This window comes from Pseudonaja textilis, chromosome 3 (genome assembly GCF_049901715.1).
Source record: "Pseudonaja textilis isolate UNSWEBS1 chromosome 3, rPseTex1.2, whole genome shotgun sequence".
Taxonomy (NCBI): Eukaryota; Metazoa; Chordata; class Lepidosauria; order Squamata; family Elapidae; genus Pseudonaja; species Pseudonaja textilis.
In genome coordinates, this window is record NC_141992.1 from 69,656,366 (window position 1) to 69,676,336 (window position 19,971).

Here is a 19,971-nt window from a genome sequence, read left to right on the forward strand (position 1 = left end):
AGAATACCAGGTTTTTTTGGGGGGGGGAGCAATTGCACAGTTATCTTCCTTGTTGTCCAACACATCCACTTTCCTAAGCTCCTCAGTGTAGGAGACGACCAGGCTGAACCCAAGGGAGGGGTCAAATGCGTCATGAGTCTCTTTGTGTCCACAAGAGATCTAAGTCCAGCCCACTTTGAATTCCTTCTACCCTTATTTACTGTCCATTTCCGTCGACTGTTAGTAGTTCAGATTCTTATAGAGAACTTAATCTTGCAATGAATCTTTATACCCATTTGAATTGCCTGAATCTTCTGATTTCCCCTGCATTTGACAATCAGTTCCCTGTATCCAAAGGCAAATTTTAATTGGGCTCCAATCTCTACACATTCCTTTCATCGCCCAACAGCATGAAAGAACATAGACCAAGATTTGTTATACCTTATTATACCGATAAAGGCCATTTGATTCCACCACTTCTTTGAAGGATGCGATCCCAAACTCAGTCAAGAGGCACTATCTCTAGAATCCACCGTTGTAGAGCAACCTCTACAAAGACTGCCATTATGCTAGCTTCCAGGCAGGGGTGGACTGCTGGGGGTTCGCAGGGGTTCGGGAGAGCCCCTAGCTAAGATTCTGTGCAGTTCAGAGAACCCCCAAATCCCACTCCTGGCTGGCCCTGCCCACCCTGCCCCTCTCCCAGGAGTCCCCATGAGGCCCGTTTTGGATGTGGGTAAGTGCAAGGTGTGCGCAGAAGCTCAGGGAGGGCGAAAAACGGGCCTCCCAGAAGTTCGGGAAGGTGGAAATGGGCCTGTCTCTGGCTTCCAGAGAGCCTCTGGAGCCCGAGGAGCCCGTTTTTGCCCTCCCTGAGGTAAGCCTCCGGAGCCTTGGTAGGCCAAAAATACCCCCCTGCCATGGTGCAGGAGGCTGATTAGGCCACGCCCATCATGGCCACACCCACCCAGCAACTGGGCAGAGAACCTGTTGCTACAATTTTTGAAGCCTACCCCTGCTTCCAGGTGAAGCTGAGCATGTGCCCCACTGAATTTTGCCAGAAATTTATATTGTAATGGAGCAGAAAAACCAGCTGTGAATCACTTAATCAGAACGTCTTTTCCTAAACAAAGCACATTTGCAGTTGTCACCAAATTTTAAAGCAAAATAGTAAGCCCATTAAAAACTATGCAAAATTTTGAAAACTCTTTTAATTTGCTTCTTCTATGTTTTTAAGTGAAAAAGTTTAAAATTTAGAATTATGCAAATTGTGTCCATAATGGAAACTAAATTATTAGCTTTTTCTAAAGAGCACTTTTGTTTGTGTTCTGCTCCCTCATTTATATGCTAAATTTCAAATATCTATATGAGAACTACCCTTAACGTAATAACCTTAATAATGGTTTCAACATATATCTGGCTGCCAATTCCCTAAATATCTGTGTAAATCTAGGCTGGTGGAAGGTAATCCAGTCAAGTACATGGTAAATTTTTTTAATGAAAATGGATGTTATATTTATATTTTACATAAATTTCTACCACAATGGAAAATAAATTATTAGCTCTTTTTCTAAAGCTAGCAAATTTAGAACAATACAATTGGTTATCTTTCATTCCCCTTTAATTCCCAAAAACTTCTCACTGTATTATTAGCATCAAATAAAGAAGTATAAAAAAATGAAGAATAAAGTAATGAAAACAGAAGTTCTTTGAAAATATTATCGGAAGTATACTCATTATATGAATAAAAAATAAATCATTATTTTGCAATTATTCCCATACCAACATATGCAGAAATCAACACCAACTTTTCTTATTTATATTTTTAAAAGCATAGGAAAATAAGCTATTTTAAAAATAAACTTTTCAGTTAAGGAAATGATATATTACAGTAGAGTTCAATAGTTGAAATGTCACAGAAATGCTAATTTTAAGGGGTTTATTTTTTCTTTAAAAGGTTTTCTATAACCTTGTGTTCTGTTCCCTCATTTATATGCTAAATTTCAAAACAATATCTCTGTGAGAACTGTTGAGGTAATTTCTAACCCAAATACCTGTTAGGTGACTTATATTCCTAACAAGAACTACTCTTAATGTAATGATATTTATAATGCTTTCAACATACATCTAGCTTCCAAATCACTCTACTGGAAGGTAATCCAGTCAACGAAGTACATAATAAACTTTCAATGGGAATGGATTTTATATTTATATTTTATATAAATTTGTGCCACAAAATGTTGCAACTAAATTAGTGTGTCACCTAAAGTGAAAACCTGTTTCTTTCTTATTCAGAGTTGATGTCCAAAATCTGAATTGAAAGTGGGACACTAGAAAGAGCCAGGACAGTCAAGTAATTGCTTTGGTAGAATGTATTGCCAAAGAATTACATAGTATGAACATTTGCTGTTTGAAATATTAGAAATGCATGAAAAAACCCATTTCTCATTTCGTTCAGCAATGCAATCCTCTGCAAAATGGCAAAAAAGCTGCCAAAATGAACCCACCGGCGTTATATTACTTTCTTGTGCTGTAAAAATATTACTGTGACATTTCATCTGGTCAACCATCTTAAAGGTTAATTCTGTTTCCCATCATAGTTATTCCTGTAGGTGAACCATTTGGTGCTGTTCCTATTTACCTATTCCAAACAATCCTCAACTGTTTCATTGCTCAGTTTCACAGTTAAGAACTATTGACTTACTGCCTACTCTGCTGTTTAATTCATTTATGCTTAGAGTCAGGCATGAACAGAGAATTTGAAATGTGACATCTGCAGGTTGCAGGGTCATTTGAGGCTCTGACAGCACCAAGGGAAATCCTGACATATAAACTGGTCTTGATTTCTAATCTTCCGTGTTCAAAACACATCAGATATTCTTCCCAGAGGGCCCAATTGAGCCTAAAGTTTTAAATTTCTTTTGGGTTTGAAATCTTGCAAGGAAGACCAGTGTACTTCAAAGATTGAAAATTAATTATTCTTAAGTCTGTTTCCAGGTGTCTTGTGTTTCTTTTCAGGTAAAGCTACCATTGCCTCCAGCAAGAAAATTCAAGCAACTTTGACTGAAAAAGACACCTGGAAGCAGACTTAAGAATAATTAATATCCAGGGGATATTGCCAGCAATTTTGCCACTTAGCAAACTTCTATTTGTCCTCTTGTCTGCTCTTGTTGAAAGGCAACTGCACCTGAAGGCTACAGCAGTTGTAGATAATGGGTCATTTTTAGATAACAGCATCTGGCTAGCTTGCCATCAATTAAATATGATCAAAGCTGGAATAAGAAAGTTACACATAAACTTCTGGTAACAATTGTGCTGAAAGGAGCCAGGAAATACAGTTAGACAATACCTATGTTTCAGTTAGAATCATTTTAAAGATATTCCTTTTTTTTAGTAGATGTGGCCAAGACAGATAGACACACATTGCCTGAACAGTGATCAGGAATGTTGGTAGGGGGAAAGCTAAAAAGCCTAGATGGCAAGGACAATATGGGATTAAAACTCTTCCTTTTATTAAACATGTTTTGTGCTCTACCAATACAAAAAGGAACAGGACATCAATTGTATGGTCCTCAGTTTAATATTTTTAGTATCTTCTGCAGATGTTCCTAGCATTGACCCTACTGGAAATATAATTGAATGTTTGTTTTCACTTTGTTTTTATTGTTGTTTCATGATGTAATTCCATCATCGCTTGGGTTGGCCAGAAGTTCACAAATGTAAGAATTAATTTATTAATATTATTTTATGTTTTTCCAGGGCTTTTCTTTGAAATAGTAGCATTCCAGGTTTGGAATCCAAAGCTGTCCCTTTGAAATGCTTTCCTTAAATATGAATTCTTATACCATGTGATCAGATTATGTTTCTGTTTAAGTAATCATTGTAATTTGTATAATTCATCAAATCTGCCTCATAATTTTTATATGCTGTATTTTATAGCCAAGCTCTGATAACAGTTTTTCTCTATTATGCTATATAGGCTCTAAATAATTCTTGTTGCTTAGGGTTCCATTCTGACAAAGAGCAATAAATATTTTAAGTATAAGTACATCTGTTTTTCAATAATATTGCCGAGATTTGGATTATAAAATAAAATAGAAATTTTTCTCCTTAACTTACATTAAAATTGAAGAAACAAATTGTATATTAGCAAAACCAGCAAGCCAAATAAGCATGAAACAAGTGTGGCTATCTTCATGGGCAGTTTTCAGACTATTTTTAGCTGAAGTTTGAAGTCTTTTTAACTCAATAATAGTATGCTGTAATACTACCGTATTTCCCCATGTATAAGCCACCCCTTTTTTCCAAAATTTTCGAGCCCAAAAAGTAGGGGGGTGGCATATACAAAGCAGGTACACTTTTTATACGTGAAAAATGCATAAAATAATAAAGTAGGAATAAACTGGTTTTCCAGCAGTATGCTATACTTTTTTGTAAAAATTGTACGTGATGATACGATTACGAGTGCGAGTACGCGATAGAAATGCATACGCTAGGCATCGGACTGAATGCTTCGTTCCTACTCTCGTTCCGATGCGTAGATTGCTAGCGTCGCCCGCACCGCTTTCGGCGTCATGACCGAAGTTGTAGATCTAGACGTCGAATTTTGTTTCTTTGTAAATTTTCTTTCTTCATAACTTGTTTCTCTAATAAAATATTTTTTTCAAAACTTCACAGTCCAAAAATTGGGGGGGTGGCTTATACAAAGGGGGTGCTTATACATGGGGAAATACGGTATATGCCTGTGTGTAGAAAGTTCATCCACATTGAGATTTTAACAATGGTTAAATTAACAACTCTTGTGAAATAAAATAAAATTATCCACAATTGGAAGCCTTTTGCATACTTTTTGTAGGAAAATGAAAAAAAACAAAACAAATTTTGAGGTATGGATTTGACAATTCCCCCCCCCCCCATTTCAGGGAAAATGAACACTATATTATAGGGTTAAACTAAGAGTTAATTGTAAGGTTTTCTTATATCCTTGGAGAAAGATGCTGGAAGTCATTTTTTGAATATATTTTTGTTCCCCTTTCTTTTTTCTTTATAACTTCCTGCACCTCTCTTTTTGTTATCTTTCTTTCTGATTGTTAGTTTATGTTACGTTTTTATTTGTACATTTTGTAAAACATTTCATAAAATTATTACAACAAAAAACAAAACCCAATATTTTCTTGAAGATGCTATTGTTTTATCATTTCTGTTTTTTTCGTACTGCTATTTTGACTCAAAAATGTTGCTGAGACTGCCCTTCGTGTGACTCTGTTCTTAATCTAAAGAAACAGAGAATACAGCACTACTAAAGAGGCAGTCGTGAGTATGTGCCTATTAAGAGCGTGCGTTGTGCTTCTCATGCCTGATGAGGTATGCCTCTGCTTTTGAGATAAGCAAGGTCAAGAAACAGAAGCGGAACAGTTCCATGAATGTTCTTTATTTCTGTAGAATATGATAAAAGAATCTTGAAATCTGTCCAAGTTTCTCTCTGTTCCTTTTATATCAAGCAAAATCAAAGTGGGGTTATTTTTAGTTTCTCATGCTTTCCCACTTTCTTAGTAGTCAGTTACCGTTTCTCCTCGCTTAATGTTTCATTGCCTTCTTCACCTTTATTAAAAAGTCAGAGCTGTATTCTTTCACAGCCATAAACTCTCACTGACTCTACTTTGTACCATAAATATTAATTAATTAAATGCTTGAAATCAATTAGCTAGAGGTTTCCCTTGGTACTTTGGAAGGGAAATTTTAGTAGGGAGATTTGGTGAGGGGGGGGTTCCTTTTCAGTACTCTAAATAATGGCACTTCCTAAATGGAAATCTCTGTTCCATGCAATTTGTGAATACAAGCATTTCATTTATAAAACTGAAGCGTTGCTTATTCTTGACAGAAATATCAACAAAGTCATACCTGGTGTATTATTTGTGCTACTGGAAGCTGTTCTGCATATTTGAAAGGTTCCGTGGCTACTTCGTCTATAACAGGCCTAAAAAAAATCAAATCAGATATTAGACTAACGTAGAAAAGAACAAAATTAGACAATATCAATTATCATTAACTAACATACCTATCCCAAATCAAAGTCAAATAATCAGCCACACACACCCATGAAATACACACACACACACACACACACTCACACATATATGTTTTCTTAACTTTTTGCGGGTATCTATATGTATGGTATTCAGCTTTGTTCAAGTATTTTCCCACGTCATTATAATTGTGCTTTTAAAGTTGTAGCAACGTTTTGGCAGAATCTCATCTGCCATCATCAGGCTTCTGTATTGTGTTCGTTTGTGAGTCAGACTTTCACAGCCGGCTATCATTTATTAGGAAGCTAGGTTTCATCTAGGTGCCTGGTTGGGGTGTATTTGTGTTGGAGGTATCAGGGGGAGTCTTTTTGTGCCCAGGTGTTTGCCTGGCTTGTGGGTGGAGATTTTTTTGTTTGAGAGTGCAGGCTTCCAAACAACTGACAGTCTGGTGGAGTCCTCTCTTCTATTCATGCTTTCTGGTGTTTTTTCAATCTCTATAGCTTCTCTGATAATTCTGTAGCTGGAGTTTTCTATACTGGCTAGGGTTTCGGTGCCATTGAAGTCGATGCTATGACCTGCTGCTTTCATGTGTTGGACTAGTGAGGAAGTGTGTTCCAGCTTTTTTACTGCATTTTTGTGTTCATCTAGGCGGGTACTTATTCTTCTATTCGTCTGTCCAATGTATGTGGCAGGGCATGATGAAGTCATATATGAAGGCATACATGAAGTCCCCTGTGCATCATGCCCTGCCACATACATGATAGCTGTCTGTTTACTCAGAGCCAAGCCGCACTAAAAGCCTCCAATACAGGAAACACAATGTTGCCAGCCAATCAAGACATAAAAGCTACAAAACAGACAGAAAATATTAGAAACACCAATCAAGCAGAACACAGCAAACTCCAAAACCAATAAACACAGACCAAGACTCCCAACCAATCAGGATGAAGAAAAAAACATTCTGACACAGCATAGGCTAGCACCAAATTTAAAACAGAAACGGCTGTGAAAGTCTGACTCACAGACGAACACTATACAGAAGCCTGTTGATGGCAGATGAGATTCTACCAAAATGTTGCTACAACTTTAAAAGCATAACTATGATGACGTGGGAAAATACCCGAACAAAACTGAATACCATATATATGTATATATTTACCTTCCCACTTCAGAAAATCCTTGGAAAAGGAAGGAGAAATTTTATCACCTCTATATAGATGGGTGGCATCACTAGTTTTCCACTGAAAATCAACAGCTGCTACTTTCTCAGAGATTAACAAAACAATATTTTCAAGGTTTTTTAAAAAAGTAGAATAAAAGAGGGAGGGAACGAGGGACAAAGGCCCCAAACAGGACAAATCATATTTCTGATGAGGACTTATGGTTAATTTTCTCCAAAATAATACTTTCGTCATTAATATATTTAGATGAATTATTAACAAAGCTCTGTAATTCTTTACAAGAGATTCTTTACACAATGCACTTCATAAAAAAACACTTCTTGAATCATTAAAGCTACTGCATCATTTTCTAGACACTGGAATAAACATGAAGCCAAATGACTGTGCCCATACATGCATGTCAAATAGCTATATGAAAAGACATATACAGAAACAGCTGGAAAAGCAGCTTCAGTGGCATGAAGACAGATGCTTTTTATGCATTCCAGTGTGGTGCAAAGCTCCTCATTGAATTATTTGCCCAGTTGAAATTACTTAGGGAGTTTCATCTTCATTTATCCACTGAAGTGAAAGCATAAACCTCTCTAAAACATGTCCACTTACATGGCAGGAAGAGAAGAAGACTGTTATTTAGGTTGAATTTTATTTTAAACAAACATACTATTCAACGTATTTGTTATATTGTCAACTACATTAAGCAGTATGGTAATATATAAGTACCTTTAAAATTCTACATGAAATACGAAAATTAATATTGCAATCTCTTTTCTTCCCTTAGGACTAAAAAAATTCTAGATTACAAAAACTTTTGTAAAATTTCAACCTCCTATGTAAGAAAAAAAATATGCCAAGTGAAAAAAAAGGCAATGAAAAGAAGCCACTGAACCATTTCAAATGTGAAGCATTATTCAAAGCTTCTTTCCTCCTGTACAGTTTGAGCGCTTTCTGCAAAAATAGAGATACCACTATTTCCTTTTAATGGTCAGTTATGAACTTTAAATGTAAAAGCTAATCAGAATGCAAGATTTGGAAAGTCTGTGTAGTATTACTAACCGCTATAAGATTTCTGCATAATATCTTAAATTATTATGGGGAATCTGCATTCTCATTGTGTGCCAACCATTTTTACCCTACTAAGGGCCAAGATCTGCATTCTTCATCTTTATTAGGAAACAACAGCATAGTGTTTATGTAAATCAACTGAGAACCCAGAAATTTCTTCTACAACAGAAAGAGCATGGAAGACTAAAAGTCTAGCATGTTGCCTAAAATTAAAGCCTTTTGATATATTTTTAACTATATAGTATTAATGCTACACCTTACTGATGTTTTTTTTCCAGTGAGGTTGCCAGGTAACTGCTAAGTAAATTTCCCAGTGGGAGACGGCATGCACTGTTTCTCCTACTGAAATGATCCCAACTGAGCCAAAAGAGTCTTCTCCAACTTTCCTACCTCCTGATATACTGAACTAAAACTATAATTACCTCAGGCAACGTGGATTAGTAAAGTCTGACTCTGAGTCAGAGAGACAGATACACTTATTTTGATAACCTGAAAACTGCATTCATTGTAATTATCTACGGGGTATGGAATGGATGGAGGAGTAGATGGTTGGACAGATGCAATTTGCTTCGTACTGATCTCAAAATCAATGTTCATCCTCAATAGCAGAGTTACACCATCAGCAGCTCACATCATTGTATCTTGCACCAATTATAACTCTCTAAAGGTAGCCTCAGTGTACTGTAGTAGTCCAAACTGAAGGTTATCATGACTACTGACTGAAACTATCCAATTATGTAGTAAGAAAAGCACTGTAAAAGAGCTTCCTCTTTTCCAAACTGTAGATACTACTTTTGAGTCTTGAGTAGTATATCATAGCTGATAGCATTGAATGCCCTAAAGCAGGCTTGTCCAACCCGCGGCCCAGGGGCCGCATGCGGCCCAGGTCGCCTCGTAATGCGGCCCAGTGCCCACCCCAACCTTCGTGCCAGAGCCAGTGAGGAGGAGGAGGAGAGGCAGGCACGAGGCGGGGCGAGGCAAGAGCCAGGCCAAGCAGCAACAGAAAAGGCAGGCGCCGTCAGAGCGCCACCTCCTGCTGTTGCTGCCGCTGCTTCTGCCCCCGCCGCTGCTGCTGCTTCTGCCCCCGCCGCCGCCACTTCTTCCCCTGGCGCCGCCGCTGCTTCTGCCTTCCAGTCCTGCCTCATCCAGCCGGGCCATTTGCAGGAGGAGAGGTAGGCGCGAGGCGGGCAAGCTTTCTCTCCCCCCCCCGCAAAATTTGGCCGGAAAATAAACCGTGATAAAAAAAACCGTGATAAAAAATAAATAATTTTTAATAAATAATTAAAACATCTCACTACATTTCCAAATAAATTTAATATGTTAACTATGTTTTCTATGGTTTTTTTGGATGATCAGGTATCGTTACTGTTATTTTATTTTATGTGCGGCCCAAACCAAATTTTCATCTTCTAATGTGGCCCAGGGAAGGTGAAAGGTTGGACACCCCTGCCCTAAAGGGTATTAATAGAACCAAGAGGGTTTCCTCCCATTTATGTCCTGGTCCTAGATGCCTCCCATTTAAGTCCTAGTCCTTGTAATGGTCACTAGAGTAACCAATCCCATTTCTGTCCCATGATTAGAGATGAATTGCAATGGTTTCATGTAAAGTTAAAAAAGTGGGGGGAGAGGACCAAATTCCAAGGAAACCCACAAAGGAATGGTCTCCAGGTCAGCCTCTCCTTCCTCCAGGGTGGGTCTACTGTAAAACATTCCAAATCTACAGTAAAATATTTTCTCTAATCTCCAGCTCTTGCAGACAGTCTTGAAGGATATCAGATTCAGTGATACTGAATACTATTTTCATAGCTATCAACATCATTCTCTCCTGAAGTGAGGCCATAATAGTTTTCTGGATCCATGTGGTTAAGTCTTCTTCAGGCCTAGAAAACGTATGGTTCAGCCCAAGGTAACAGAGATAATTCCACTCTCTTTATCTGCATCAAAGTCTAAGTCAATGAAGTCCCAAATAACATGATCACACATTGCCCAGTCACTAGTGGCCAGATGCAAAGGATCAGTACCATTTGTAAGGTTGCAGCATAGATAATTTATTCAAGCCTATATACAAAAATCTGGTAAATTAAAGTTCAACACTACTTTGGTGCCAGATAAAGGACATGGGATTTAGCACGGGCTGGACTCTCTGCAAGCTTGTGGGAATACAACTGCTCTAAACTCATGCCATGATGAATTCCACCTGCTCTTCTACAGTCACTCTATCAGACTCCTACAGCCACCAAATTTCTGGAGGATCAAGACTATGGCAAATCTCAGCAATCTAAACTGCAAAATCTGATACAAACTGGTCACAGCAGCCAGATACTGTAAGACCTACTGATCAGTCCCCAAAAGGGAATAAGCATCCACAACAAAGAAGACTGGCAGCTGTTCTCCTGATGCAATAAGACAGAAATAATTATCTTTCACTTCTTTTACCTTCCTTTTTTACAGACTGCAATTACAAGATGGCGAAAAAAACCCTAAGCTCTTTCAAGTAACATTCCTGGTGAGTTTAAGTTTCTGTCAACAAACCAAAAAGGGGAAAAATTATATCTCATTCTGAAAATGGCAGCTGGCTACAGTTGCTCATAACATGTAAAATTGCCATCTACTGAAGAATAATGGAAAAATTTCTCTTTTTTTCAATTTACTTAGTAGAACTGCTTGCATTTGGGATATAATCAATTCCCTTCTCTATATGCACTGTCATTTACTTTCTCCCTGCTGTTAACATGGTCTTTATTAACAAGATGAGGAAAAAATATTTATTAAAAATAAATCTACGGTTTCAAGAGTGCTACATTTTATAGAGAACCCTATCAAAATGAAGATGTCAATTTAGAGTCTTCAAACAGAATGAAAGTAGCACTTCACATATCCATTAGTAGTAACTAATGAAGTTCTATTTATAACTTTGTCCAACATTACTGAAAGTAAACCACTCAATTTACTTCAAGGATAATTGCTATAGAAAACAAGTGATCTAATGTACTCTCGATTTAAGTTTTTTTCCAGACAGCATGCTGGCTTAAAATACAAGCTTATGTAACACAACTTTGCTTTGATGAGAGTCAAATTTAGTTCTACTTTACAGCGTTTTCAATCAGATGAGCATCTCTTGCTGACAATGCTATAAGAAAGGAAGGTTTGCTTATCTTGGAAGAAAATTGCACAACCAAGTGTTTGTGCTTCTGTTTGAAAACCTTTTAGAAATGCATGTTAATATAGCAAGTGCTCTCAAACAAGCCAGACTTATAAAAAGTTTAGGAAATTTGAGAGCTATCAAAGATGAGAGAACCATAATTCCTTAGAATGCAGCACGCCTCACTCAAGAGATTATAGTTGATTTTTAGTAATTCAAGACTTACAGTTGATCGTATCTCGGTAAATAATTCATGTAATATTTTTATAAAAATTAATGATAATATACTTGCTCTGCAAAACAATGCCGAGATTTAATGAAGTATTTGTAGCATCTTTTTATCACTGTTTGATGCTTCTAGTTTTTTTCCCCCCTGAAGCTTCTTGCTTTGCAGTTTTTATCATTTCAATTATTCTGGTGATACATTTTTTCAGGTCAATGTATACCCTACTTCAGGGGTGTCAAACTCAAGGCCCACAGAATGAACACAGAAAATGCATTTTCTTTTTATTAGTCTCTTAGGGAGCAAATGCTAAGCACTTTTTAGCCTTGTAATTGAAGGCTATAAGCACCTCATAATAGCCAAAGTCCAGCACATTCAGCACATTCTTCATATAAAGCCTGTTAATCAATTAACGGTTTTTCAACTGATCAATAATCTAAACTAAATAATTAAATCACACAGCAATAAATAAACTTAACATATAATGGTTCTCTGCATTAACATTATTTATAATGTTAAATTTATTTTGGTATTGAAAGAGATCTCAAGAAAAAAAATAGAGAAGCAGTAAGCTGAGATATATTTATTTTAATGAAAACCTGCAATACATCACCCAATTAACTTGCTTCCTTACAAGTTAAGTCTACAAGATAATATTATAACTAACATGAGTTTATACACTAGCACTATAAATAGTTATCTGCAATCTTTGATCACACATTCATTCATTCTCCCATTAATTCATTCGCTCCATTGCATTAGAGTAATTCAATGCAAAATTGTTCCATAAGTCTCCTATTTTTCTAAGGAACCTACAGTGTTCCAAAGTTAAACCAAGTTCAATTTAACATGAAAACAAACTATCTCCTTCGACATAGTGCCCTTACTTGATTTGCTAACAACAGAAATTAGAAAATACAAACATAAAAATACATTTCTATATTTGATTGACACCCAAGCCAAAAATCTTTATTCCAATTATATTCACTTTAAAAACATTTCCATATTCTTGTCCTGCATGAGTACTTGCAATCTAGATGAAAAATGTACGTTGTACCACTTATTTTCTTTTTTTTATTTGTAGTAATTGACACGTGTATTTTATATCTCTGCCCCTGTTTATGTGTTAATTTTTTAAAAACCCAAAATATCCTCTTGCTTGAGATCAGAAAAACTTAATTTTCTTAATGAATCTCAACAAAAACAGGTGTTTGCTATTAAGTGGAAGAAATGCTCATTATAAGTGGAAGAAATACTCTTTCACTACTAAATTTAAAATAAAAACACAGTATCATAATATTTCCAAAATTCATTTGCTCTTGAGAACAGAAAGCAACGCAACTGCATCATATAGTCCCATATAGAGACAAACTTCCTAAAGAGCAAGGTAATGTGCAAGCATAACAAAAAGGAAAATACTGCTAAAAAGCCTCTTTTGCATTCATAACCAGTTCTCTTAAGTGAATGCTAAGCATTATGTGAAACATAGCATTATGCTAACTGAATAGTGCTGTTTTGAACATACTCAGTACACCTACATATTATATATTCAATGGCAATTCTAAGCAATTGGACCAATGCAATTTTGCTTTTGACTGGTGTCTAAATGCTCATTGTACCTGGAGAACAATGTATTTGGCTCCATGTGGTTTGGTAAGCAATTCTATCAAGCTCTCAAAACACACTTTGTTGAAGCAAAAGCAACTCCCACAGCAATGTATCATGCTCCTATCTCCAACTAATCAATAGATTCTCACTCATATTTTATTATCAAGAGCAGGATAAAAAAAATCCAAATCAGAATTGACATTTTAAAAAACTGACATATTACAGATGATGATATAAGTACATTTTTTTAGACAACACGAGCACAACAGGATCTTTCATCCGATTCTTCAGAACCTTGAAGACTATCTTATGATGAATCAGATCTAGTCCAACATTTTTATTTTAGGAGCATTTAGGAAAGGGCTTTTTCTATACCAACTTGGAATCACTGGCAACTACCAAGACAGATATTCTATCATGGAACAATGAACCGACTAAGTGCCAAATACTTGATCTATCATTGGGCTTCCTTGCTTCTGACACATTTTTTTTCAGATGTTCTCAGTATTTATTGCAATTGAGCTTTACATTTGTCTCTATAATTATGATAACTCAAGACACTCTCTTAACTGAAGTTTAAAACTAATTAGAAAAATTAGCAAACTGGTTAAGAGAAAACCTGCTCAGCCTTAACCTAACCTGAAAGGTTCTGGCATCAATTTTCTAACCTGTGCAATAGAGTAAACAGTAAACGCCATTTTCGGAGCGGATGGAGGGGAATGAATCTCAGAATATTCTACAACAGTCCAAATTAAATTCACTGTGTAAATGTCAAAGAAGTTAATCTATAGGAAACAAATCATCATCAACTGAAATAGCTGAAAAGTAATACTTTCAACCCAATGTTAATATACCCATTTCCAATTATAGACTAGTAAAGAAAGCTGAAATAATAAATATTGGGCTGTCCAAACAGACTGCATAATAACATTCCCAGCATATGTTGCCGATGAGTATTATGTGATACTGTAAGTCAAGAAATAAAGGGAGCATTAAAATAATAAATATTATGGTAATGTACAATTCAGTAGATGAATAAAAGGTTTAACAGAATGTATTTGTGTGACCTTTATACTTAAGTGCTTCCTTCCCAGAATAACTTCTTGAGTTCAAAGGCGAATAAATTACTTCTTAAAAACCAAAAATGAGATTTAGCAATTTGTGAAATGATTACCCATAAAGTTACAGTATGCAATTTCCAAATATTCAGACACAGCAGACTCCAACTTAACTGCCCTTAGAACAAAGCCACACATTTTGCTTTACCAAATTATATACATTCACACTTCACATTTTCCAGGTAGAAGACTTTTCAAAGAAAAGGGCATTTCTTTGAGAGAAAAAGGGAATCAATTTTTCTATTTCTCCTTCAGAAAACAGCTTGAGGGTTGGGTTGTTTTTTTTTAAAAAAAATTATTATACTCAGCCTCTTCTGTTGTTTGGGTAAATTTTTAGAGGTAAAGTACATTTAATTTTTTTAAATGGCTTTGAAAATATATGCATTGGCATAAGCCTTTAACACTAGTTATTTCTGTCTCCCCTACAATTAATATTAAACTTAACATTTATCCGTTGGCTGATAATACTTTCTGCATTTAAGTCATGCTCTCTTAGGCAGCTACAACCCACTAAGTTGGTATGGCTGAATTATAAGATAGCACATGAACTGCGAAATTCAATGTTTTAAGAAGGACTGGAATTCCAGTTCAGGCACAAAATACACAAACAATCTAGATTGCACTTTATTTAATATGTTATTCCTTTATTTGTTTCACATACCCTGTTTCTCCGAAAATACAACCTATCCTGAAAGTAAGTCCTAGATTGATTTTTACATGTGCCCAATATAAGCCCTACTTCCAAAATAAACCCGAATTCAGATCCCGCCCACTTCAGAGTGCATTGGTAAATTTAAGCTAGGATGGGGATGGGGGGGGTGGAGTTGTAGCCAAGCCTCACACACCCCTACACCTGCCTTGCTGGTCCATTTCTTCTGCAGTCGGCAAGGCTGGCAAGGCTTTCCTGAAGGCCTCTGTAGCTGAGAACAAAGCTCCGGATCGATCCGGAGCTCTGTTATTATCTGCAGAGGCCTTCAGGAAAGCCTTGCTGGCCACAGAAAAAGAAGTTCCTGAAGGCCTCTGACAATGAAAAGGAAGCCAGGGGTGATGCATGCAAGAGAGGTTAGTCAGTGGATGATATCCCCTGAAAATAAGACCTCGTGCCTTTTTTGGTGGCAAAATAAATATAAGACAGGACCTTATTTTCAGGGAAGCACTGTACATTTATGTGGTTTTGTAAATGTCAATATACTGACATGAAAAGATAAACATTTCTTTGCTGCTTTTTCATATAAAAATATGAAATGACAATACTTACAGTGTAACTCACAGATTAAACAAACAATAGAACAATTGAGATATCCTGCACATATGTTCAGGGAAAGAATCCAAAATGAACAAACACAATGAGAAAACTGTCTAAATATTTTGTTTTCTTTTGATCAATTAAGTGCTGTCAAATTTGCATCATCTCTTTTTCCTATATATAATTGTTGTTAAATTATAACCATACAAAAAGGGGGGGAAAGAAAGAAAAGAAAAGAAAAAGCAAGAAGTGTAAGAAAAATATGTCAAAAAATAGAAAAAATGTAAAAAAAGTAGCTTCCAATATTCTGAAAAATATAAATTCCTTTACTTGTACGTCCTTTTTATTTATTAAGACATTTATTAAGACATTATCCAGTTTCTTTTCTATGTCCAGTGTAACATCTTTTTTTACATCATTCATGTAATCTCTAATTTTAAAATCTACTTTCAAATCTTATCAAGTAAAACTTTTCCTCTTCCATGACATCTTTTAAACACAGTGTATCTATAGAGGCAGACATTCCTAAAATTAACTCCTGAGTCCATTGCTCAAAAATATCCTTCAATATGTTGAATGTTAAAATATTTTGCTTAATTCTGCATTTGTAAATCGAATTTAAACATTCTTCCCCTTTAACTGTAATCTTCAGTTCTCTATAGTATCCAATCTTTAATTTTTTATTTTAATATGTTTTTTTAAAAGAATTTAAAAAGCAAAGCATTTTCCCCTGGGAAGGATTCTTATAATTAATTCCAAAATCTTATTAAAAATTTATGTTGACCCTTAGTCCATTTGCAACTTTCTAAAATCAATCTTTTAATATGTTTACTCCCTCCCTAAAGTTTTTTGAAGTCCTTAAATTTATATTTAAAACTTTTACTGCTAATGATTGAAGGAAACTCATCAGGTGCTGTAAAACCAAAGGTTTCTAACAGATGAAAAGCAGTTAATAAGCAATTTCCAAAAGTGATTATCAAACAAAGTAGGCAAAGGCAGTATTCTTTTAAAGATGCCAATTATGGCTTGAGCAAGATGTCTATATTCCCTTATCTCTCAGAGCTGTAAATCCCCAGTGACCACTGTCTTGTGGTCTCCTCATAAGGAGTTACTGTCTGGAGCACTTGTGGGCAATCTGAAGTCCTTTCTTTGTGCAGAGGTCTCTTTGTTGGCTCTTCATTCCACCATGGTCATCAGCTTCCAGAACTATTTTTCCACAACTATTTTTTATTTACAATTTCCCCCTGGAAATCCTCTAAAACAGAAAGCCCAGATTTTAATGTCTATATTCCCCTGCAGAAAATTACTTTTTGAGAGCATTTCTATATATACCCTATATAGAGAGTTTCCTGCCTAAGCAGGGGGTTGGACTAGAAGACCTCCAAGGTCCCTCTGGATTCTTGGTTCCAACTCCCAAGGTTCCAACTCTGCTATTCTATTCTATTCTATTCTATTCTATTCTATTCTATTCTATTCTATTCTATATACATGAACAGCCTGTTAATTTCCATAAATCTTTAAAAATATTACAACCCTAATCTTAGATAAGGGATTCAACTAACAATGGTCCTCTTACAAGTATAAAGAAATATAGCTATATCAGCAGTCCTAAAAATATAGAGGAATAGCAAATAAATACCGCGGCTCAATAAAAAATTTACAGCATTCATTCTACGTTCCTATTTTTCAACTGACTCTTGTCAAAAATGATTATGTTTTTACTGTTATAGCATGGGAAAAGGAACAGAAGCAGAATTTTCAAGCACAAAAATCAAATAGATTCACTTTAAAGTTTTATTCCATGTATGTTGACTTACAAGAAACAGTTCGTAAATTCTACACTAGATGGGATGTGTAATCCCACATAATTCAGTACCACACTGAAAATAAATAAGTTGAAAGAGATGAGCATGTCTTCTGAGATGGTTGTATAGATAGCAGGCATTTTGAACTCCACTGGGAAAGGAGATGCTGCCAGAGTGAGAAGAGAATTTTATCACATATTCACACAAATCCATCAGGTCACAGAACCCACCCTACAGAAATATCCTCTACACGGGTGGGAGAAATGTATTTGGGAAGAAATCCCAAGATGCCTAATGTCCTCAGAGAAACAGCTATTTTAGCAGCCTTTTTGCTGAAATGAATATGTGAAGCTTGGTATGCATAGAGTGCACGTGATTATTGAAAATGTGTCTGTATCTCTATTTCAATTTATGCGTGCTCATGTTCCAAATGAATGCTTCCACAGACCTGCAGACAAAAATGCTAAAATGAAATTTCTTAAGAGCTCAGAGGAATCAGTACACGAATAGTATGCATGAATGCACAAAGAATCGGTACTGTCATTTAAAAACTACACAAAGATTTCTCTATGGCTTAGCCTGATATGATAACAATAATTGGTGAAACCCCCCGGTCTGAAAGCCAAATCTGGTATGCTTAAAAGTGACACTCTAAACCAGGGCTGTCAAACTCGCGGCCCGCGGCCCAGATGCATCACACGCTGGCCATGCCCGGTTTAGCGAAGGGAAAAAGTCACGATACGTCACGTGATGCTGCTGTGACGATGCGGGTTTGACTACTCCTGCTCTAAACAAACAAAGGCAGCTTGCAAGCAGATTACTTGCTGATTAGCCAGCAAGGCTCATCAACGACTGTATTTTTAAGACTTTTAAGATCACAGCAACTGCCAGAGATTCTGCTGGTTGCCTTTTATCGAAGCTCTATAGAGAGCATTTTATCTTATTGCCTCTGTGTGTGGTTTAGGAGTTGTACAGAGGCGGAGAAAAGGGCACTCCAAAGAGTGATAAAAAGGGCACAAAAGATTAGCGGATGTCCTCTTCCCTCATTGGAGGATTTGTACAACATGGGATGTAGAAGGAAGATACAAAAGATCTTGAGAGACCCTTCGCATCCAGGCCACTCGTTGTTTGAGATCCTACCATCAGGAAGACGATATAGAGTGCTGAAAGCCAGGACAAGTAGATTTAAACATAGCTTTTACCCAAGTGCTGTGATCAGGTTAAATGCAGAGTTATGAATCTGGTGGTCTTAACATATATATATCCTGGTTGTACAGTTTTTAATTGTTATTTGTTTTAATTTGTCTTATATTGTTATTTGTATATGTCTTTTGGTGTTGTTTAGTTGTATGTTGTGAAAGAGCACCTTATTTTGTTGTTCTCGGGTTTCTGAGTACAATGACAATAAATTTATCTTATCTTCCTTTAGCTGCCTGACTCCATGCTACCACAGGCCACTAAAACAGCTGAACTTCCATTATATGGATAAACTGAACAAACATAGGGACAGTGTGGATATGGAAAAAAAAAAAATTTCTCAGGAACCCAGTTGAGGTCCTAGTAAAAAAAATTACTTGGCTGTGATGTTTAGAGGATATTTTTCTAGAGGAATCAGGCAATTCTTTCTCACTACCAAAATCGGATTCACCTTCTCAAGGTTTTAAGTAAAAAATACGTTTTTGTACTCCTTTCCACCAAAAATGATTTTCTTTTCCTCCATTCCATTGTTGCCAATTCTCAATGACTGCCCAGACAAACCCCTGCAATTTTCTTGGCTGGGTTTTTCAGAGGTGGTTTGCCATTGCCACCTTCCTAAGGCTGAAGGAAAGGAACTAGCTCAAGGTTACATAGCTGACTTTGGGCCCAAGGCAATACTAGACTTCACAATTTGCCAATTTCTAGCCTGATGCCTTAACCATTTCACTAAAGTAAGTGCAGTATTTATTTAAGCATAGCTGGGTACCCATGCTTCACTATGAAACTATGTGATTGGGCTTAGTTTTTGGGGAGGAAAGTAAGGAGAAAAAAATTCGGGCTCTGCCTACCAGCATCCATCAGTAATCATCTGGCCAGTGTCCTGTCAGTTTGTGGGAGAGTTGAGGGCTCTTTGAAAACTGAAACAGAATTTGCTGTGTGAGCAAGAAGGATACAGCAAGAAGCCTGGATGTGGCTTAGCTCAACTGTTCTGTACTAAAGCTGCTTAGTGCTGTGAAACTATAACTGAAACTGAAACTCCTCTCCTCTGCTTGTGGTTTTTTTTTTTTTTGGGGGAGTAGAAATCCTTAGCATCAGAGCAAATTAATAATAATATAAATACTAATACTCTAATGGTCATTTCAAAAAAATTAGCAAGCACCTAGAAGCCAAGAAGAATATACGTGCCAAATTTCAAGTTTGTAGGCTTTATAGTTCTGGAGATTTTGGGATGATGCGTGAGTGGTATTTCGCTTTTATATACTGTATATAGATTCAGAAATGCTTAGCAATATGCTATGGTAATAACAAGTGAAATGAGATGAACGATGAGAACTGAAATCACGATTCTTGCTTAACTGCAAAGAACAGTGTAAATGATGGAAGACCAGCT

At 36.4% G+C, this 19,971-nt stretch overlaps 1 protein-coding gene across 7 annotated transcripts in view; it reads right to left on the bottom strand.

Annotated features, from left to right (window-relative positions):
- The window catches only part of PIGK (phosphatidylinositol glycan anchor biosynthesis class K), a 120,810-nt gene that overhangs the window by 53,557 nt on the left and 47,282 nt on the right, over positions 1 to 19,971 (bottom strand). For 6 of the 7 annotated variants that reach the window (XM_087930046.1, XM_087930045.1, XM_087930044.1 and 3 more), the window contains exon 10: positions 5,875 to 5,950. The exons of the other annotated variant lie outside the window; for it this stretch is intronic. In XM_087930046.1, coding sequence (XP_087786172.1) covers positions 5,875 to 5,950 — 76 coding nt within the window. The remainder of the gene's footprint in view (positions 1 to 5,874; positions 5,951 to 19,971) is intronic. 7 annotated transcript variants of the gene reach the window in all.